Source organism: Haemaphysalis longicornis, unplaced genomic scaffold, assembly GCF_048455015.1.
Source record: "Haemaphysalis longicornis isolate Haplotype H1 unplaced genomic scaffold, Haemaphysalis longicornis Haplotype H1 scaffold_12, whole genome shotgun sequence".
NCBI classification, from domain to species: Eukaryota; Metazoa; Arthropoda; class Arachnida; order Ixodida; family Ixodidae; genus Haemaphysalis; species Haemaphysalis longicornis.
This window is the reverse complement of record NW_027526225.1, coordinates 22,607,669-22,630,083: the sequence shown is the minus strand read 5'-3', so window position 1 is coordinate 22,630,083 and position 22,415 is coordinate 22,607,669. Positions and strand designations below refer to the sequence as shown.

Below are 22,415 nucleotides of genomic sequence, written 5' to 3'. Positions count from 1 at the left end.
CTAGCATGCTTGGTGCTGGGTGTTAGCTAGCCAAAGGTGTCTCTGTCAGCTCTTGGCACAGCTTAAAGGTTTAGAAGCATGTGTTATTTTCAAAAGCAGGGCTGTCTAATCCTGAACTTGGTCTGTTGGCGTTAGCAAAAAAAAGTAACAAGAAAAGGTCCCCTGGCACGAGCCGCCCGGCAGGACCTCCGCACAGTGGCTTAAATATATATATACAACATATAAAAAATGAGTGCACGTGAGCGTGCACCTTGTGTGGAGTGCCCAACATCGCCTTTGGCGCAGTGAAACCATGGCACCGGTCGCTACAGGGCTTTCCCTTGCCCCACAAGTGGAGGGGGTGGTGCTGTAGTGTTGCCCACATGATATTTTTCATTGGTTGAGCCTGGAAATTCCGGCGCAGGGTCGTTGAGACGGAAGCCCTTGGTGTGTCGGAGGGCGGTGACATAAGCGGGCTTGACTGCGGCGGCGACAACATCTTAGCAGGCTTTAATGTTGAGGGTGACAGTCTTGGATTGCCATTCACTGTACGAGGAACGTGCATAGACTTGCTTTTTCTGCTCCCTCGCTCCTGGTATCTACTGTCAGTGTGGAGGGAAGCTCGGTCAACCCCCCTTGCACCACAAGTGCAAGCTCTACCAACTCGCTTCTTACCTGAACTGGGGGGGTTTCACTGCTAAAGGCACCTGTACTCGAGCTGTCAGGATCTGTAGAATACAGTCACCATGTGCAGAGGCCTCGCTCCTGTGTGCATGCATGTGTGAGGTGACCATAGCGCCGAACTGGTGCTACATACAACCTCTGTCCGTTCTGCGCTCCCCCCGCCTGGTCAGGTGTCACAATGAGTGCGCGAAGCGGACCGAGATGTCGGCCGGCGACCCTGGAGACCCCTACCTGCGGGGGCTGTTGCTCTTCGTTGCGGAGCTCCTCTCACAGATGGCTGTAAGTGTGCCGGCCTGCTTTCACTCTTTCACTCTGGCGCCATAGGTAATCGGATGCCGGCTTCCGATGATTTCAAATCTCCCGCAAAATCTAAAACCCGTGCTCCACAGACAACTATTGCCATCTGGTGTGTTCATTGGCAACTTCTCTTTCAGTTTTGGTTTCGTTTGTTCATGTGTCGCGTGGGGTGGCGGTGTAGCAAGAGAAATTTTAACCGAAGGTAGAGGGGATTAGGAGGAAAATGGCGTCGGGTTTGCGCCGCGCTCCGCACAGTCGGACTGCTGTAACAAGCACTTCGGCAGCTCCTGCTGTCAATTTTTCTGATTCCAGCAGCAGTGATGGGTCAAGCAACGATGTGGGATATTTAGATTTCAGTTTGGACGACGAAGCTCCGGTTCAGGTGCCTCGCACTTCAACAAGCGCTGGCAAGTAGTGTCGTTGTGACTCCGCGCTGTATTTATAAACAAAATGTGCTTCTTATCAGATGACTGCGGTTTTACTTTTGTGTTTAGAGTCTCGACAACATACGGCCAGGATATTTTGCCAAACGCACCGCACCGTATCGCGCTATCACCTTCAAGATAACCTGGCGCTCGTGTCAGATTAGCGCTGCAGGGTTCAGGTGCGACGCTTCTCGAGAGCGCTGGATTTTTTTTCTTGTTTTTTACCACCCAACTGATAAGGATTTTGTGCGAGTACACAAAAGAGTATGCTTGGATGCGCATTTTACAGAGACTCGCTCACCCTTCAGTGCCTTCGCGGCGTGGCACAGCCGTCAGTTTCGCTAGGTTGATGGGCCCTCAAAAATCCAAAACTTGGCGTACACTGTTGATTTATATATTGAATCATAGCCAAGGAACGCAGGAACCATTTGTATATCTTAAAATTCCTGAAATAATTTTTAGTCTCGGTAAAATTGCCGATTTGTGTTTTTCGTATACTTTTCTTGGGGGCTTTTTTTCTGATTACTTGACAAATAAACTGTAAGTAATTGTACCTTTAACAAAACTGCTGCTTTGTGTTTGGAAGAGCAATCTATGAGCTACGATTTCATGCATAGCAAGGCTAAGTGTGTCCAGTAGCTCAAGAGAAAAAAAACGTTTTGTGGAAGCACTCAAAATCGGCCGTTTTTCACCGTAACGAAAGAGTTAATGGGCGCCTTTACTGCTTGTAGAAGGAGCTGGGGCCGTAGGCTCTGTGCTCGTTTGCTGAGACAGCATTTTGGTGGTAAGGCAAGCTTTAGAGAATACGTGCACCTGTGTGTATGTACACCCAAGAGCAAAAGTTTACGGACCATGAAAGCAGCAATTTTGGGTTGCTTCTCTGCGGCATGGCAGCCCAGAGTACTACTATGTGCGGTATTTTTCATTACTTCAGTAACTGTACAACATCTCGCATGCACACAGCAGTTGGTTGGGCTGCTACTGGAAGAGACATAAACTAAAATTTCCGTTTTCCTGGTCCGTGAACTTTTGATCGTGGCTGTGCAATGATGGCTGCTTGAAGTCTGTACGATCCAGTTTGGACTGTGGTATGCAGCGTTACATTTGAAGAAGTGCTTTTCCTACTGTGTTAGCGTGCAGGCCATCCCTAAGAGCCATGGTGCTCGGACTGAACCACCATTCATGAGTGGTGTCTGTGCGCCACTAGTGCGGTGTAAGCCACGGGGACCGTAGTTTGGGTTCACGGGTGAAAGCATTCAGACGTGCCACGGGGACCCTGGTTTGGGTTCACGGGCCAAGGCATTCAGACATGCCACGGGGACCCTAGTTTGGGTTCACGGGCGAAGGCATTCAGACGTGCCAGGGGTGCCTGGTTTGGGTTCACGGGCGAAGGCATTCAGACGTGCCACGGGGACCCTGGTTTGGGTTTACGGGCGAAGGCATTCAGATGTGCCAGAGGTGCCTGGTTTGGGTTCATGGGCGAAGGCATTCAGACGTGCCCCGCTTTGTCTCTCCTTGGCCATCGCAACACTACTAATACTGTTGAGATGGTCTTGATTTGGGGAGGGGGAATCGAAAGAAAATTTGGAGGGTGAGCCAATCAGTCAGTGAGTGAGAAGTTCGTTTTGTTAACCTGTCTCGAAGATGCGCTTTCTTCGAGAACAGAGGCATGACATTCTGGTGCTCTGGGACAAAGAAGGTCGACCCTGTGCCAGTGCCTGCCAATGATGTCCTTGTCATCAGGAACCAGTATGCAGGGCATAACTATATTTACTTGAGGGCCTGTCACAATCTGGGTAACAGTCGACGTTTTGCAACTGCGCTCTTTTCCTCATCTTCCGCCTGTCTCGGAGTGTCATTCTGGCGTGTGGTTGGCAGAAACGTCCACAAGCGAGCTGCGTTTGCTCCACCTCCACCATCTTTTCCAGTTCCTCCGGGAGGACAACTCGTACAAGGTGAAGAACTTGGCCAACTGCATCCCCATGATGATGCACACCCTGCTGCAGACGCTCACCAAGGACAACGTCAAGTGCACCACACAAGTCCTCAAGGTGAGCGGCGTCCCCAAGGTGCCACTTGTGCACCTTCACCCCTCTTTACTTGAAGTGCCGCTGTGAAGATCGGTGAGAGGTTCAAGTTCAGCCAGGACGAATATGTTTGCACACAGGACTTCTGGCGCCATGGTACATTCAGAGGAGAGCTCGAAATTCTCGTCGTACGGTGAGAGTTAGAAACAGGCACGGAATTAGTATGGGCTGGGATACATTTGAGAGGCACTGCTGAAAGATTGGGTTACAGTTAGATTGATTGATTGATTGTGGGGGTTTAACGCGCCGACGCAACGCAGGCGATGAGGCGAGCCGTAGTGGAGGGCTCCGGATTAATTTTGACCACCTGGGGATCTTTAACGTGCGCCGAAATCTCGTACACACGGGCGTTTTTGCTTTTCGCCTCCATCAGAAAAGCGGCCGCCGCGGCAGGGGTTACAGTTAGAGGCTACAATAACAGAATTGTTGGGCAGGGCGCAAAAGTTTGCCTTTTGGGTGTTTTGGTCTCGCGAACGTGAGCCCAGAAAGTATGCGCATGTCCTCATGAAGTTCTGAACTTCACCTCTGCTTTGTCTCATCTTGCAGCAGCTTGTGCACTCGGCCTTTGCTGTTGAAGGGAACACAAGAATGAATTACAAATGTGGTTTGTTCGAAAGATCGCCTCGTTGAAGTAACCAAGTTACAGGCTACCGTATAATGCGGAATATAGGTCGAGCCGGAATATAGGTCAACTTCCTTACCTTGCGCACAGGTTTGCTCCGGTAGGCCAGTTGCGTGTGGCCGCTCACTCACTTCAGCCTGGCCACAATGGCCGCGCTCCTCTCAATTCCGGATTCAAAGTCTCCAATATTTTATGGCTGCTTGTGCCGCAGATATGTGCATTTGATGAGCTGTCATATTTTGTATCTTGTAGTCTTTTTAGACAGACTATACGGAAACAATGTTTTCAAGAGGTTGAAATTTTGCGTGCAGTTGGCCCTTACCACTTTCGTGACTGTGCCCATTCCCATCGATAGTATGTGATCGAATATGAATTCAAATTTTGGCACTGTCTGAGAGCGCTTCGGGACCGCTAACGCCATCCAAATGGTGAAGGAGGAGGTATTTTATCAGTTTCGCCTTGTTTCTTCACCGCAGCGATATGTGAAGCGCGCCTAGTGGAGCTCAACTAGTTTTCCTGGCTGGCCGTAGAAAAAGCGTAGAGTGTCACTTCCTCTTCATTGCTGTTCGTGCGATCCGCCAGCAGGAACAGCGTCACCTGCGACGAAGTTGTTTTTAAACATTTCTAACTAATTAAACAACGCACTTCACGGGGCTACCAGTTATGTCCCAGTTGGTTTGGTGGTACGTACTGTACGTTCAAAGTAAATTTGGCAAAGGTGGAATATGAGTGCAGTTGGCCTCTAAGTTTCAAGGAACGAGGTCTTCCAAGCATTATACCAGGAGCTGCCCCTTCGGCTTATGCCAGTGGCGTACACTTCTTTTGGCGATGCCGAGATGGCGCCAGGCTGACATGTTGCCGTTGGGTGTAGCGTACTCCCTAACTTTTTTAGAATGCTGCGGGGAATGCCTAAACTCATTTTGAGCAAGAAGAAAATAGCACGCACACGTTCACTGACAGCGTGTGAAGCAACAAAACAAAGATGGCGGCGCGTCTGGTTGATGATGGCGGCAATGGTGCTTTTATGGTTTGGATGGGCTCTATGGGCTGCCCAGTGACAGCTATATAGGTCGAGGGGATTTAAAAAAAAATCTCGACCTGTATTCCGCCTTATGCGGCGTATAATGAGGGAGACAGGGTAACAGGCATGCAACTCACCGGCTACTTTCCCGCACTAGGGTTTATGACACATTACGGAACACTTGTGTGATTTGCCGATTCTTAGAATCAAACTTTCAGAACAAGCTTCGAGATTTAGTGGGTATGCTTTTTGTAGCAGTAATAATGGTTCGGTAAGCAACAGAAGGCAAGCACTTCACGCATGGCCACCTCTGCATCAGCATACAAAAAATCACTCAAGTTCATACTCTTGGGCACAATGATTGATTTAGAGTGTGAAAGAGCCGTGTCCCTAAATGGTTATTTTAATTAAAGTTTCAATAAATGCATGCAATGCTGTCCCATATGGCGCAGAGCATATTTTTCCTGGTGTGCTAGACTCCAAGGTGCTGGCGAGTAGTAGCTCTCGTAGGGTGCAAAGCTGAGAGTGTCCGTTTGCTTTCCCCCCGCGCACAGCTTACGGGCAGCATCTTAGAAGACCTGGATTGTGACGCCATCACACCGCGTCGTGGCATTCTAGACAGTGTGTTCGAGAAACTGAGCGAGATCGTGAAGAAGGAGGACCTTGATGCGTGAGTGCCCCAGGGTCTTTCTCTTTCCCTCGCGCTATTCACTTTTAGTGATTACAGTTGTGGTAAAACTTCAGTGAAACCGATTTCTGGACTCCGGAACGGTCTGAAATTCCTTCCATCTGCAACCAGATGTTCTGTCTTGATAAATTGGCCGGGGTATGATATCAGTAGATAAAAAAAAAAGGAAAGAACTGTAGGAGCAATGAAAGCTTACAGTCAAGGAGCCAGCACTTTTGGTGCGCATTTTTATGGGCGTCTTCACTGGACCGAGCTTTTGGGGTGCAGAAACAACGTCTAAATGTGGCTGTGTTGTTGCGGGATGAGATAATTGATGCTGCCGTCGAGGATAACAGAAATATCAGCAGCCTTGAAGGAAGATTTCCAATCATAGAAATAACCAAATTGAGTCTGCGTGGAAGCAATTGCAGTAAGCATCATGTTGGCGTCGCCTACATCATGGGGCTTCTATGTTATAGTTATTGATGCAATTATTACTAATTACAGTTAACCACTGATTGAGGTTCATGATGGCCATAGTTACTGTGTGTTTGCTTGTTGGTCTTCATGTAGCGCCCTTACTTGTCCATTTTGCAGCACCGCTGCCCTCATGATCCGTAATGTCCTGGAGCTCCGCAAGAAAGACTGGGGCCGAACGTCTTCCCATTCCAGCTCGCCCTCTGCTGGGCCTGCTGAGGACGTGAGTTGCCTCGCGCAATCAGACAAAGTTGTTCCTCTGGTTTACATCTCAACGTCATCGTTAGTCCACCTGACTGCTGTGTGGCTTGGAGGAGGTGTCACTAAAAAGCATTGTCGATTTCAAAGCCTCATTAACCCTCCAACTACGCTCGTTTCACATTGCTGTTGCGATGGTGGTAGTTATTGTGATACTTACCCAATTTCAGCGCACCCCCAGGTTCTAAGCTGCTTTCAATTTTTTACTACAGGAAAAGCAAAAGAAGTGCGTGCTCAAATTTGCAGCTTTGGATGGTGTACTGGCGTTTTCATTGCAGGTCGCTAATTGTTGCACTTTTTATCCTGGCGAGTTCGCGAGTCAGTCCACTCTTTTCACAAAGTTTGCCAGCTCGCCTTCGAGGGCCAAAATCGTGACCACCGTGACAGCCTCCTCTTGTTGGCATGTTCTTCAAAATTTTCTTCTTCTGCTCGCTCCAGTCGTAAACTCGCGTACAGTAGCTCTGTTGCTCCTTTCCTTTCGAATAAATTGTAATGGTGGGAATGAGGCACTTAGGCTGCCTCTGTTGCCATTCTCCTTCTAAAATTTGGGCGCAACCCCAAACTGCACACATTGACACATCGCCCAGTGAGTTTTCTAGCTTCGCAACCAATCGAAGATGGTGGCTTGGGTAAAAGCTAGCTTTTGATGTACGTAGACATATTCTAAATAATTGGCAATGTTCAAACAGCCATTGCAGTCGGTTGTGAGCCCTAAAGTGTGCGCTTCGTTAAACTGAGTCAGCTGAGTAAAGGTGCACGTCTGGATTCTTTCGCAGCAGTTAGTTTCGGTGTACCTCTTCCTTACAGCGTCCTTGATATTGGATGGTGTAAGTGTCCTTGAGCATGTCATGTTGTCCTGACACTACGTGCGCCGTCCAGAATAAATCAAGCGAGACGTTGGCCCCCATCAAAAGACTGAGGGCAGAATGTTAGGGTGTGACCTGTTTCCTTAGCAGGTTTAGTAGTGCCCCCCAGTATGTTGCTCTAAGTAAAGTCTTTAGGCAGTGCAATGCACCGAACTGCCCTATCGCCTGCGTGCCTGCCTGCTTCAAATGTCTCCCTATGCCTGATTTCAGCACCTAATCGCTAACGACTTTTGGGCCAATCTGCATTTCTCGTTGTAGTCTGAACGCTGTTATGTAGCCACGCTTTTGCCTCTAGATGCTTGGTCTCCTATTCCTTGCACTGCAGAATGCTTGATGAGCTGGCACTCCTTTGTTCATGCTTTCTTGCTTTATGTCTCGATATCTGAGATGTGCACTTTTTTTTGCGGCACAATTGAGACTCGTTGCAACAGAACGGCATGCGGCGATAACCTGTGCCTAATTTTGTTTTGCCCATGGAAACGAGTGCAGAGATGTCTGGTTTGAAGGACTGGATAAGATCGAAGTAGAGTTAATTAACCAAAGCATGGAGTTGTGCATAGAGTTGTTCAAATGCCTCGTAGTGCCCATGCATTGCTGCGAGTTTAATTTAAATGTCTGCATAATCGACAGCACTGCCAGAATGAATAAGAGCATGTTGCACTGTTCGTTCTTGGTTTGTGTTATGTTAGGAATGCGATTTGTTGAGTGAAAAATGCTTGTGAACATGTTGCAGCAAGCCTGCGCTGTATGCTATGAAGCTGGTAGAGAATGTGTGACCATCTGCATGCTACACACTGCACCCATGAGCTGCAGATTTTGTTTGTGTCGAAGAAAGGGCTCGGTGAACTTTGAAAATGTGGCAAAATCCCCCAGGGAAAGGCAGTTTAGTGCAGTGTTATTTGCGTGTAATCGCACACTCGACAACGCTAGCAGAAACAACTGATGATATTCGGCTAAAAGAAAAAAAAAAGCGAAGAGAAACAAACAAGCGGACAGAGCTTATGTAGTTCAGGTGCCACCTCTGCACTCTGTGGTGGTGCGGCTTTTCTTTTTCTTTCCTCTGAAAGCCTGCGATGCACATTCTCAAAGCTCCATTGGGCCTTTTCTTTTCGTCAGCCTTGCCTACCTTCACGCCCTCTTCTGTTAACTTATTGCCTGCACAACCTGCTTGTGTGTCTGTTGTTGCTTCTTTGCAGTACTTTCCCTGATTGTGTGCGAGGTCGCAGCCGGTGCCGCTTGTTTCTTCCTCTTGGGGCTTTTGTAGCTTTCCCTCCTCCTCCTCCTCCTCCTCCCTCCCTTCGTACGTTCACCATCCTCTTCACACTCTTTTTTTTCTCCCCACGTGTCTCGGGATTATATTTCCCGATGCAAGGGAACGCACAAGTTGACGGAGCTGAAAACAATCGCGAGTTTGTTCAAAGTTTTGCCCGTTTTAGAACTGTCAGTTTTGGGGGCACATCAAAGGGGCCGTGATGACGAAATGCAACCTTTTTCTGTCCGAAAGAATCAGCCTTTGGTAACTCGCACAGCTTCATTACAGTCACGAAAAGCTCTTTTTTAACCAAAAAAGCGCAAGAAATACCCGCCGCAGTGGCTCAGTGGCTAAGGCATTGTGCTGCTGAGCACGAGGTCGTGGGTTCGATTCCTGGCCGCGGCGGCCGCTTTTCTGATGGAGGCAAAAAGCAAAAATGCCCGTGTGTACAAGATTTTGGCGCATGTTAGAGATCCCCAGGTGGTCAAAATTAATCCGGAGCCCTCCACTACGGTGCGCCTCATTGCCTGCATTGCGTCGGCGCATTAAACCCTACAATCAATCAATAAAACGAGCAAGAAATGTTGAGAAGCTCAATTAAATGCAGAGCATTTCAGTAACTCATGATGTCACCCGCGTTGTCCCGTCGTAGTCCGCACCGTCGTTGTCCGCACCCCTCCCCCTACACTATAAAAAAGAAAATACTATCCGGTGCCAGGTTTCAATCCCTCGATCCTGCGGGCGGAACGCAATGTACATGGTGCTCTACCCATTGCGCCACAGAGCCGACACAGAATGGGACGCTACGAACGCGCCTTATATCGTTGACTCATTCAAATTATTGCTGACGAGCGCTCTCTCGTCAGCAGTTGCCGCAAGTGTAACAACATTAACGTAACGCAAACTACTTAACGTCGTGCGCCCCCGGAAATGCTCTGCAGTTGATCGTGCCCCTCGCGAGGGGGATGTTTGACGCTACCTCTTGCAAGACCGAGTGCAACCGCCGAGAACAAGGTCCCACGAGCGGCGCGCGCGCCGTGGACTGGTGGCGCCATCTGTCAGCTGCGACGCGAACTACCATCAAGGCAGTCAGAAAACCGAACGCGCGAAATACAAACTGGGCTTTAACAAAAGAACGCTGTTTTTTTGCGCTACCGTAACGTTGACAGTGGCGCAGTAGAGGGAAACACTGTGAACGTAGTTATCAAGTGGGGCCCAGATTTACAGTATCTAGCTAACCGTGGATAGTCCGCCAGTGGTGCAAACATTCCCCATGCCTTAGAAATGTATGTGAAAAGTGAATGCTCTTAGGGAGTCTGCAGTGAGTCTGGGAGTAATAATCCAAGAGCCCTAGTGAGCTAACTGCTCGTTAGCATTCAAGTGATGTGGTCAAACCGAACTAGAAGCCCCACTGCTAGCTGCACAGACAAGATCCTGTTTCATCGTAAAGACCTTACCCGAAAGTGGCTGAGGAGTTGCCACTGGTTCACCTGTCTTTTCTTTCCTTTTAACCCAGATAATTTGTAAGTTTGCAATCGAACTGGTATATCACGGCTATAGCAACACAGCAATTAGCGAAGCAATTGGGTTTTGTCATCATGGCCCCTGACTCGCCTGTTAACATTCCTGTGGAACTTTCTGCTTCATGACCCACGGGCTTGAAAACCATCATGCACCAATACGAAAGGTTCTACAAATACATGTCAGTGTTCACCACGGCCTAGTTTGTTCATTTTAGAAATGCGTCACTTGTGTGCTGAAGTAAAAAAAAAAATGAGTCTGTCATGTAAACCGCTAGTGCCATCTAATTAAAACTAAACTAAATAAACTAGATAAACTAAAATGCATTTTTATTTATTTTTTATTTCAATAAAGATATGCTATATTTCTAAAAAGAAGCAAACTAGGCCTTAGGAACGTTGTCATGGACTTGTAAAACCTTTTGTATTAGTACACGATGATTTTTAGGTCCGTGGATCACGAAGTAGATCAGGTGAGTTCCCTCGAAGGGGCTGTTCTGTCTCAAGGGTAGAGCAAACGGGCACAGTTCTGAGACGGGTGCTTTTGGGATGTTACACTTCGCACCCTGGGCTTTCTGCCTGTCACTTGTTCGTTCTCTTGCGGCGCAGGTTTTTCTCTTTTTAACGTAGCCAACCTTTCCCGAGGCATTTGTTACAGTTAATTTCAAATGCTTTCGTTTGGAGTGAACTGTCGCCTTGCTCAATACCATGCTGATGCTATTGTAACACCTCCCGCTTAACTCAGTCTGTGTGTAATTGCCAAGGATTTGCATTTTATACTGCAATTAGCATTTAACAGTTGCCATCAACGCAATTCCGTGACACACTTTTTTGTTTGTTTGCGTTTAACAAAGCTGTCTGTTAATCAGGGGTGAGACAACTGTGCATATTGTGTAGATTTGATACAAATTTGTTTTCCTGCGCCAGGCTGCTCCAAAAGCTTGAAAATTGGTAAAATTGCGCCAAACTGCTCCAAAATAGTCTGAGAGCCGATTTTAACGCTCCCATCAGTTTCAGTGGGGGGAAAAATGCTTACTGACCACATAATTTTCTATTACCCCCAAGGTGATGCTCTGTAAAAATTAATTGATTGATCGTTCAATAAAAACCCGCATAAAATGGTCCCCGAAATAGTTTTTTTCGGAAGTCAATGTCGGGTTGCACATGTTATAGTCTGTACGTTTTTAAAGCTTTCCCAGGGAAAATCATTGCAAAGTCCTGTATAAAAATACTAATGTTTACTGAGGTGACAAAACGGTAATTTTCTGAGTGCCGTATCTCCGGAATGACATTACGTACGTATACGGGGCGCCGCCATCTTGGTATGGTGAAGATCGGAAAACATGGCCAGTGGGCGAAGCAGTTGCTCGTAGTTCAGGCGAGTTCACTCTAGTTCAGGCAGACCGCTCTTCGCAGATTTCTACCATGCTTTTGGTTATGGGGGTGGCTAGGTTTACATTTAGTTGTTTGACCTGTTACGGGAAGTTGCGCCGCTCAAAAGGTGGAGTTTAAAAAACAACGCGGTGCCTGCGAATTCGCCGTGTTTCGTGTGAGGCGCGGCGCGCGCTGGAAGTGAAATTTCGGACTCATTGCGTTGTTATAAAATGCCGAGTTATTGCTGCCTTTGACAGCGAGCTTGCGAGCGGCGGGATTGGGACAGTCGACACTTCAAAAGGGGCGGTGCAGGCTACATAAACAGTGTCCGATACCGGGACGGGCTGTTATTGCATGCTAGTAATAATGGTTCATCTATCTGAAGTGAAATGTAATGCCAAAAGGGAGGTGGCTAAACATATCAACGTTACTCAAATTACAATCGATTGTTGGGGTGCGACGACTGTCACCTCGCTTTTCGCAACTTTTGCCGTTGCTCTACACTTGTGCTTAAAACCGAGTCTGTGATTACAAAAATAATAATTTCGGCATTCCCGTGATAATAAAAATTCCTTACGATAGCTTAGTTTTTCATCTCGATATTTTTAATGGAACTACATGCTATCTATACATAGAGCCTAAGAATTTAAAAATGGTTTGTAAAAAGGTAGTCCATTTGGTACCTCGTGATACTCTGGTAAAAAAACTTTATTCAGAGGCTGTTTCAGTGTTATATACGTTCAAAACCGATTAAAAAGTGCTCCCCCCCCCAAGTTGCCAAAAATTTGATTTTTTGGGCACGTAAGGAGACATAATAAATGTCATTAACTGCTCCAAACCAAGGTTCTTCTGCTCCAAAATCGAGATTTCGCTGCTCCAAAAACTGCTCCCAAACTTGATTCAGCTGTCTCACCCCTGGTTAACGGATGTGGACTCCAAATAGAAACATTTAAAGGCATTAAGACTCAAGGAATAAGCTGCTCAACTGAAATGAAATTAAATGAAAAAAAAGAAACTCGAGGTTAGAGCGTGGACTGTAGCCACTTGTGCTTAAACCCTTGTGGACGGGTGTCAAGGAATCTTTTACAAGACTTGTGTGATTAAAAAAATGGGCAGGCCCGCTGAATGTTCCCAGAACATCTACAGCTACTTGCTTGTCAGGCATTACATCGTGCCCAGAGGTGTGGCTTCGGTTGGTGTAAATGCTAGCAACACCACATTGTGGTCAGGAATAAAGTGTTTGGGCTTGGAGTCGTTAATATACAGTGCTTAAAGTTGGAGTGTATTGATTAAACTTAATTGGAGCAAATGCTTCACATTTGCTCCAATTAAGTTTGATTATGACATATCAGATTAAGCCTATGTGTAGTGTAATGAACTGGGAGTTGTATTTGAAAGCTCCAGAGCCCTTACGGCAATAACAATTTCAGAGCTCGAATAAGCATGTTGGCATTAAATAAAAGCTACATAATGGTAGTTTTGTTTGCATATGCAGTAATAAGCTTATTGCACTCGGTAATAATTCCTGAGGTTACTGCTTGTATGTTAATTGATACAGTGTAATCAACTTGATAAGCATAATTGATAAACGAATACATGGTTTTAGTGAGTTAGAAGGTTTGTCTGGCATGAACTTGTTTCAGGGCTATAAAGCTAGCACTCCTTTAAGAGTATTTTCAGACGAAAAACTTTGCGGCTGTTCCTAAAGTTCTGTTCCCAGTGTTTTTTAAACTCCTTGAATCAAAGCAGCTGTGTGAAATTCAAAATGCTAAGACCTTGACAGCCTCTCGAAAAAAAAAAAAAAAAAACAAGGCTCACACTGCGGGAACTCGCTCATTGTGTGCCGCCCTCTTGTGCGCAGAGCCTTCCCATCCTGTGTGGTCCCGACGGCGTGCCAATTTCCAGAGAAGAGGAACACTTTGTCAACGACCTGCTCCTTAAAGAACAGATGGGCAACCTCAGTGTCTCAGAGTGAGTGCTCCGGCTTTTTGGCTCGTACGAGGAGGGGGGGGGGGGGGGGGGTGCAGGCAGGTAACAGAAACCTAACAGTCTATTTCCAAAGTCCCAAGGTAGTTGTCGATCCTTTTTTATGAAATTACCTTTACAGTGTAGCCTGTCAGCTTAAGTGTAAGTCTGAAGCGTGGTCATGAAATTCTTTGAGCAATGGTATTCCTCAAATTTTACTGTTTTTTGAAAACTTCCATTCTAGGGTGTGTGTTAAATGTAACACTCATGCTGTTTATAAAATTGCCCATACTACTCGGCTAAAACGTGTAAAGGGGACTATGAAAACAGCCATGCAACTTTGCTTCGTTCAAGGAAAGTTTTTTGAATGAAGCAAAGTTGTCTGCATTGTCTTCATGGTCCCAGTATGTGTTACAAGTGAGTGATACGATGGTAAGCCATGGCGAAGTGACAGGCATGCGAAGCTTGTTTATGCTTTCATCTCAATTTTAAACAAAGGTATCTGTTGGAAATGAGCAAGCCAGCAAACCCTCATGGCACTTAGATTCAGTCTATTCTTGATGTGGGCTGGCGACTCTACTAATCTGTCTAGCAAAAAATTGACGTTGCCCTTTTTTCTTCCCTTTTAATAAAGCGAAGCTTTCTGTGCCTCACTGATGGTGTCCAGTGTCGCACCAGCACGCTGCAGGAAAGCCAACTTTACGTGATGGGTTTCAGAAAATGATGGTAATGATAAGCAAAGGCACTTCAAGCACATCAATAAAAACTTCCTGTGGCGGAATTGACCCTGGGTTTCTCGTGTTATGCAGCCGACGTCTATTTGACTGTGCCATTCCGGCATGGTCAAAGTAGTTTGGATTTTGAACTCCCCAGGTCGCATGGGAGAAAGCTTCACGTTTTACCCATCTTTCTCTTTAAGGAATCTGTTTTGATTTCATCTTTTTCTTCTGGTCACCAGCCCTGAAACCTGTCACAATTTGAGTAACGCAAGCTGGTTGCCAGGTGCAGGGTTTTTCTTAGTAAATACATTGAAAGTCATGCTTCTTTTTTTTTTTTTTTTTTAACTTCCCCAGCAATTCTCAATATCTGCACCAGAGTGGCATAGCGTACGTCTTATCTTTTGAGTGTATGTTTAGCAGAGTTGTAGGGCGGGATTGTCTGTGCCTATAATGAGTGCCTGCAGTCAACAACAGATACTGGGAGGAGGTGTGCATTTGTTTAGGATCTGCTGGGCAGGGGTGGAAGTGCTGCGCCATTTGCTTCGTGCTATGCCAATCCACTTTTCCTCGGCCATCTTGCTCCAAAACGCGTTACTGCGCCGAAACTGCTCTGAAGCAGTGTCTGCCACAAAATGCCTGTCACTTTACACAGGAAGCAGTAAAGACGCACTTGTTGACATGTCATTCACGATGGGGCTTGCTCAGGCAGACTCTGTAAAGATTCGCGCTTTGTCACAATTTCTTGCTGTCTATGTAGTGGCGCAGCTTGGCAGGACTTTGGAGTGCACGTAACGCGCAAATTTCGCCCCAAAATGCAGCTTCTCTGCATTGTAATGCATGCTTTGTCACCAGCCACCATCGCAATGCTTCTGCTTAATGTAAAAAGCAAATGTAACTATGCCATGTTATCATATCGCGAGTGCGCTTGCCGTTCTGGTTATGTGGTGGTGCCAAATCGAACAGGGTGAGATGACAGGCGCTGTCGTGTTACAAGTGAGGCGGAGCTTCGGGTAGCTTATAGCGTTACAGCAAATAATGAGCTTGGGAGTTGAAACGTAAAGTAGTCAGCTCGAAAGATCAGTCTTGCCGTACAGTTTTGTTTTCTTGTTTTTTATTATTATTATTATCATTATTATTTAAATTTCTTTTCCAGTCTCCCTTCTCCTTTGCGTAAACATTGTGTTCATGCGATATTGAAAAAAAAAAAGCTTATAAAAGAGTGGTAGGGTGAATATCGCTAAACACGATGTAGTTGGTGGGGTTTTTTTTTTCCCCTTCCACATAGATGGAAGCAGTAGAAGCCTGTTCTATGTGGACAACAGTGCGGGTATTACGCTAGTTGTTTCTCTCTCTCTCTCTCTAGCCACATTAAGCATGCAATGCATTGTTCATCTCTAGCCCCCTCTTGGTTTCAGTGACATTGTGATAAGACTACCAAGTTTTTAGATGTGACTGCATCTCATTCACTCGCCTTGTCCATGCAGCATCGGCGTTGTTGTCGTCCGCCCCTCCCCCATTCTCCTCGCCGCGCGAGCTGTGCTCTCCGCTGCTCACCCCCCCTCCTCTCCGATGCCCCTCTCTCGTCCACACCCCTCCCTCTACACTATAAAAAAAATAATAGCTAGCGGCACCCGGTTTCGATCCCACAACCCTGTGGGTGGAATGCGAGGTACATGGTGCTCTTCCCACTGCACCACAAAACCGAGACAGGATGAAATGCTACAAACGCGCCTTATATCCTTGACTCGTTCAAACTACGTCAAGAAGCTACTGATACAACGCATGATGGGGCAATGATTAACACTTGCAATAAAAGAAAAGAAGCTCCCACTTACAGCAACAATGATGGAGTAAAGGTCGTTGCGACAGCAAAGCCCCAAGCATACCACTTAGAGAGATTGACCAAGATTGGCCAATAAAACATAATAATAATCATAAAACATAATAATAATCATACGCGTTCCCGACACGTTTCACGTGATTTCAGAATCAATCCAACGGAAACACCAAGTGAACCCCACGATGCGTCGCATCTACACAGGGTTCCCCTGGTGGGGAGGTGGGCGCAAGTTTTTGTTATCTGCATCGAGTCTTGCTAGGTAGAGAATGAAGGAAAACTTTTATCTCTAGGTACAAAAAGGAACATTTCGTTTATCTCTGGGACTTTTTTGGTTATTTCTCATGTCAGCAGTGACGCAAAAACGTCACCTGAATTTAATTTCCTGAAGTCCAGTCAGGTGTTGCTATTCAACGCATTGCTTATCTCTAGTTTTCTCTTATACCTGTGCTACACGAGCGTTTCGAAGGCCTTCGGGTCGAATGTCATTTGACTCAAATGACACCTCTGAGCTGCTACACAACGTTTTTCAAAGGCATTTGGTTAAAATGGCATTTGAGTCAAAGGAGCACGACAACTGACCTTTGAGAGTCTCAAAGGCCTTTGAAACACGAACAGTCATACCCTCGGGCTCAGTTTCTGCAAGCCCTAATAACAAAAACAATTATTTACGAGTAAAACTTTGTGTTTGAAGTGCAAGATCTTCATAATCTTTCACTTGTTCACTTGTTTTTTGTTCTCTGTCACTCGCTCTACAATTACGAGGTGACTTGGTACTCTCAACACCGGCGGTGCGAAAAAAGACGAAAAGAAACTGGCTGCCTTGTGCATGTTTTGTGCGCGCTTGTAGATCGTTATCACTTTGATCACTAATAATTGCTTTCTTGCCCATTTTAACTCTAAAATTACATTTTCGCTAAGAGCGGAACATGGCAGCAGTGGTCACACCAAAACATGGCGGGCGAATGCGGAAACTTTCAACTGCCTTTGAAAATGGTCGTGTAGATCGACAGAACTCGTTCCAGTTCGAATGACATTTGAAATTTCGAAGGTCATTCAACTGAAATGTCCTTCCAAACGCTCGTGTAGCACAGGTATTAGTTGATGCTTGCATCAGCATTAATGTTTTAATTGTGCAGACTTCTTATTGTTTAAAAGTGTGATTGGTTTGGCATTAAATGTAGAGAAAAGAACTGAAGTAGCGTAGAAAGCCAGGCTAGTTGGTACAGATTCATCTTCGCAGCGCACAAATGACAGGACAAAGGGGGAGGAAAACACTGGACAAGCGCTGAGAAAAACCATTTGATATTTTGTTGTTTGTGTGTACCAGAAATATTTTTAAAAATGAGAATGAAGTTTCACCCTAGAAATTTGCTCCCAAACAGACTTGCACTGCTCCCAAACTCACTTTTTCAGCTCCAAAGCTGTTCCAAAAGGCTCAAGCCTGCTTTTCACCTGTGAGTGGGGAAACTTAGTCAGCCTAGCATTCAAGAGAAAGGATGAGAGTAAAAAAACACAGGAGAGGCACTAACCCTCTACTGGGATTTCTGAAGGAAAATTTGTTGCGTGTACAGTCTCTGTCAAAATTTTCTAGGCAAAGCCGGAAATGCGCGGGCCGCGAAAAATTCAGTGTGCATGCTTACATCCTGAGCGAGGCAGGAAAGCTAGCGAAAGCGCCTTTGTTTCGTGCCGTCATAAAATAATTTTCTCACATTTAAAGTTAAAGCTTATTCTTTGAATTGTTTGTGGCCCAGTAGGCTTAGGTTTGACCCAGAAAGGGTGTACATAAAAACAACAAAAAAAATAGTTTTTTTTTTTTTCTCTCTCGTGTGCTGGACCTTATTATGTTGCCATGCTTAGTAAAGAAAGGAAATTTCCTTGTTGAAAGCATGAATTTCCCAAAAGCTTTGTAGCTGGAGCCAAGTGATCCTTTCCCACGGCCCCAACTTCATGTTACAGTGGTGGTGTAAGACAGAAAGTTTTTCTTTGAACTGCAAATGCACCGTGTACGAAATCCACCTCCGCAGTTTAACTTACCCTCTAATCATTCAAATTTCATTTCATGAAAGCGGTAGAAATGTGTTCCACCAAGCAGCAAAATGCTATCACATTCAAAACTTCGATTGCAGCACATACCCAAGTATACGAATCCCCCACTGCAGTACCGCTTTGTCTGACCTGAGTGACCCCACGAATGCTGTCGCATACAGTAGAACCCCGATTATACGACTTTCTCGGGGCCGTGAAAAAGCATTGTACAATGTGGGCATCGTAAAATCTGAACAACAATAATTGCTCCTATAAATACAGTTTTGCGCAATGGGCTTTCAAAAAACTTCAATGGAAACTACAAACTAATGTTCCGCAGGGCTTGGGAAGCCCAGACCACGAAAAAAGTAAATGCGAAAAGAAAAAATGAAGGAAGCTCACACTAACGCGCGAGACTTGAAGGTAGCGAAACTTTATGCAACCTTCATGAAGGTTTAAGGGGACACGCGGGTCGAAAAAACGCGATTTTTTCGAAATATACCGATTTTTTGTTTTCCCTTGCATTAGCATCTTTGACTATCCTTCTTTCATGGGTAAAAAAATGAAAACGAAATACGAACGAGAACTTAGTGAAAAATGTGTCTGAATGACTCGCGGTGACCCAAGAAATCGCGCAATCAAGCCAAATTTCGGCCAGGTTTGAGAATTTATTCCGCACGGCAGCGTGGCTCGCCGCCATTTTGGTCACTTGAGAGAGGTAGATCAAGCCTTCTTCTCTCGATTGAGCCGCTCGCCAGCTTCGTATCTCCGCGTAAAAAAAATAAAAAAAATGTTTCTTCCCGCTTGTTTTGCGAGCTCCCAATGGGCATTTAAATCACGTGACGCGAAAGCGGGACCGCCATTGGCTCTTGCCGCTTGTGAGCCGCCATCGCCCGCATCGTTCCGTTCGCTACTTCGCGCTATCTTTTCTATTTCCTTATCGTGTGTTTTTAATCGTGAACGGTGAAGAGAAGCGTGACTTTTGTCGCCGGAAGCAGCGTACTTCATGCCGGTACAAAGGAAAGCGCAAGCGGCGCAGCATTGTGACGACCACGGCCAATGCCGGCACGACCGGCACCGTGAGGCCTAACGGCGCCGGGCCTTCAAGCGTTGCAAGCGCGGCTCTACCAGGCGGGGCTGATTTTATCAGCGAAGATATCGGCTTTATAAGCGCATCGGAGAAGTCGGCAGCCTTCCAAGGTGAGGAGACAGCCAGCCACGGGAGCGGTGCAGTTATCTGTGGAGTCGGCGCTCTGACTGACCTTGAGTGCCGCCGTGTGCGCGACGTGCGGGAAGTGCGAACTCGTCGTAGTTGAGGTTGCGAACAAGCGGAAGGGCCTCGCATCGGTACTGGAACTGAAGTGCAAAAACGAGAAGTGCCCTGCGGGAGTGGCTGCGGGAGTGATTTCTTCTGTTTACTCGTCGCAGCGCGCTGCCGCCGTGGATCGCGGAGGCCGCAAACCGGAACTCTGCAGTTTCGCCGTCAATGTGAAAGCGGTACTCGCTGCACGCGCGGTTGGCATCGGACACGATCAGCTGTGCAGGTTTTGTGCCATTCTTGGTCTACCAAAACCACAGCATCAAAAGACGTTCTACAACACTGCCAAGAAAGTTCATGTTGCGGCCAGAAAAGGCGTCTCAGACAACCTTGCTGAAGCAAGGCAAGTAACTGCGTTGCAAGCTGGTCAGACTGACCTCAGTGTGATTTTTGATGGTACTTGGCAGAAGCAAAGACACGAGCCACAACAGTGTTGGCACTGCCACTTCTCTTGACACTGGTCTCTGCCTGGATTTTGAGGTGCTGTCAAACTACTTGTACTTGTAGCCGCCACCAAAAGCTTGATGAGCAAGAGGAGGAAGTGTGGCAAGCCTTTCATGCCTCTTGTGTGTGAAAAAAATGTTGACTGCTCATCCCATGCCATGGAGACGGAAGCAGCACTGCGCATCTGGCACAGGACGCTATCGTACAACCTGCAGTTCACTGTAGTGGAGACTGCCACTGCCCTCGCAGGGTTGTGGTTCAACAGAGGCCACACTAGTTTTGAGCAAGTTCTCCAAGAACTGGGAATCTTCCCTTCAGAAGAACTGGTCAGATCTTCCCTTCAGAAGAACTGGTCAGACTAAGCAATGCAAGTGACCAGCGGAGGATCAGGCAGATGTGTGCAAATCTGACTGCTAAGGCTAGCCCCATTGCCGCAGCCTGGTGAAACAATCCCATACCAAGGACTACCCCAGCAAAAACCGTGAGGGTGCAACTTATGCAGCAGGAGCATTCTAGTTTTAGTACCTCAATGTGGACATTTCAGACTGTATCCCCACCAAATTTCATGTTGTTCGAGCAAGAATTTCTGAGTCTGCCAAAGAAATAAACTTTCAATTGCGTTTTTCTCAGCTTGTTGTTTTTGTCAGTTTTCTGAGTTTGTGCACACTTATTTTCCCACTTAAAGTTGTCGTATCAGGATGAAATTTTGCACAGATGTTCATTATAACAAGTAGAGTGCACAAATCTTGTTCATTATGCAATTTGTGTCCTTAGATATTTCTGACGGTCATAAAACAAAAATATACAGAACAAAAAAAGGCACACTACCAGTCATTTTTTTTTTCGTGGTGAGGAAAATGATGATGAGGCTTTTTCAGGTAGATTTGTGCACTCTGCAGTTCATAAGGAACCACCTAGGCTATTTTAAAAGTTTCAAAAAAAATTTTTACTATAAAAAAAAGTGTGCACAAAAAAGCCATTTTTCTGAAAGTCATGCTGCGTAACATTTTATCCGGAGCAGCTATTCAAAATCTGATTACATATATGACCAGAGGAGCTCAATCTCTATAAGCTGTGAAAATTTCAGCCTCCTAACTTCATTATTAAAAAAAAAGTTGTTTGGAGGAGCACGTCCCCTTAAGTCCACGATTGCAGCCGATTTTCTTGTTCTTCGCTGCCACAACCTTTACTCGATGATTGTTGCTATAAGTGTAGGCTTCTTTCATTTTTTTGGAAGTGATAATCATTGCACATCACCTTTGAGGGGCGTACGCTATGGCGTGTCTTTCTCGTTCTGAGAAAGTGTTGCCACGATTACAACAAATGTTGTTCTCTCTCTCTCTCTCTCTCTCTCTCTCTCTCTCTCTCTCTCTCTCTCTCTCTCTCTCTCTCTCTCTCTCTCTCTCTCTCTCTCTCTCTCTCTCTCTCTCTCTCTCTCTCTTAATATTGGCCAGACTCCCTAAGTGGGTATGCTTGGCATGCTTGGCTTGACAAACTTCGCGTGGGTCGTCGAGTAATGTGGGTCAGGCGTGGAATTTCGTCTGGCAACCTTTTAATTGCATTGTTGCTACGGCGACTTCACCACGACTCGGCTAGTCCGTCTTAAAACCCGGGTGCGTATAACCGGGCTTCCACTGTGTTTATACCCAAGCACTAGCAGGCGGCACAGGTGATTTTATTAGCGTGCTTATTGCTGCCGCGCACTCTTTGAACTGATACAATTTGCAGTGGCAGCGCTTCAACGATTGCCGCAACTGTGCTCAGTGCTACCGTGCACTTTTTGAACTGTTACATGTGCAGTGGCGGCAGTTACTCCAACGACTGCTGCAACGACGAGATGGACGAGGAGATTGCGGCCGCCTACGAAGAATTCCTCAAGGAGTCTGGACAATGAAGCTTTTTGTATCTCAGCGAGGGAAGCTGTCGGAGGGGGAAGGGGGGTGACATTGGGGTGTGCTTTCTTTGAGTGTTTGTCTTTCAGTGCATTTGTTTGTTTTGTTTTTTTCCTGTGTGCGTAAGGAGCAGCGGAGAAGTGTGTAGCAGCTCCTTGCTGTGTCTCTTGTTTTTCTTCCTTTCTTACTTTTTTTTTTTAAAGAAAGCGTGGCCTTTTCAGTTACCTCCGGTTATATATGTATATGTTCCCTCGTATGTCATTTGCGCAGGCCATATCTTTTGTGACACAGTTCAGGCCATCGAATGGAATGCAACAACCGTGTACATTCTTGACGCACAAAGTGCTGTATTCATTTGTCTCCCTCCTGTGACAAGAATTTTCATTGAATAATAAACAAAAAATTTTGATAGACGCTTGTCGCGCCGTTGTTTATTTTTACGGGGAATTGTCAAAATTGTCATGCATATCATTTTCTGAAGGCATTTTCTTTCTTGCAAAATCGGTAATTGTAAGCTTTTGGCGAAAAAATTCCCCGCATTTCCCCGAGGGGAAGAATGTGAAAGTGCGAATGCAGGAGTTGAGTTTGCGCGGTTCGGTAATGTTCGCGAAAGAGAGATCACACACACACACACAACTACAAAGAAAGAAAGATGCATTTATTCACAGACACCTATTTGTGTT

At 46.2% G+C, this 22,415-nt stretch overlaps 1 protein-coding gene across 3 annotated transcripts in view; it reads left to right on the top strand.

Annotated features, from left to right (window-relative positions):
- The window catches only part of Paip1 (Poly(A) binding protein interacting protein 1), a 34,963-nt gene extending 12,818 nt beyond the window's left edge, over positions 1-22,145 (top strand). For 2 of the 3 annotated variants that reach the window (XM_077693045.1, XM_077693044.1), the window contains exons 5-10: positions 834-942; positions 3,314-3,436; positions 5,670-5,785; positions 6,380-6,482; positions 13,391-13,500; positions 21,641-22,145. In XM_077693045.1, coding sequence (XP_077549171.1) covers positions 834-942; positions 3,314-3,436; positions 5,670-5,785; positions 6,380-6,482; positions 13,391-13,500; positions 21,641-21,734 — 655 coding nt within the window. In that variant the 3' untranslated portion in view covers positions 21,735-22,145. Of the gene's footprint in view, positions 1-833; positions 943-3,313; positions 3,437-5,669; positions 5,786-6,379; positions 6,483-8,579; positions 8,607-13,390; positions 13,501-21,640 lie in introns of those variants that run through there. The other variant, XM_077693046.1, reaches the window with a different exon arrangement.
- The last annotated feature ends 270 nt before the right edge of the window (positions 22,146-22,415 follow it).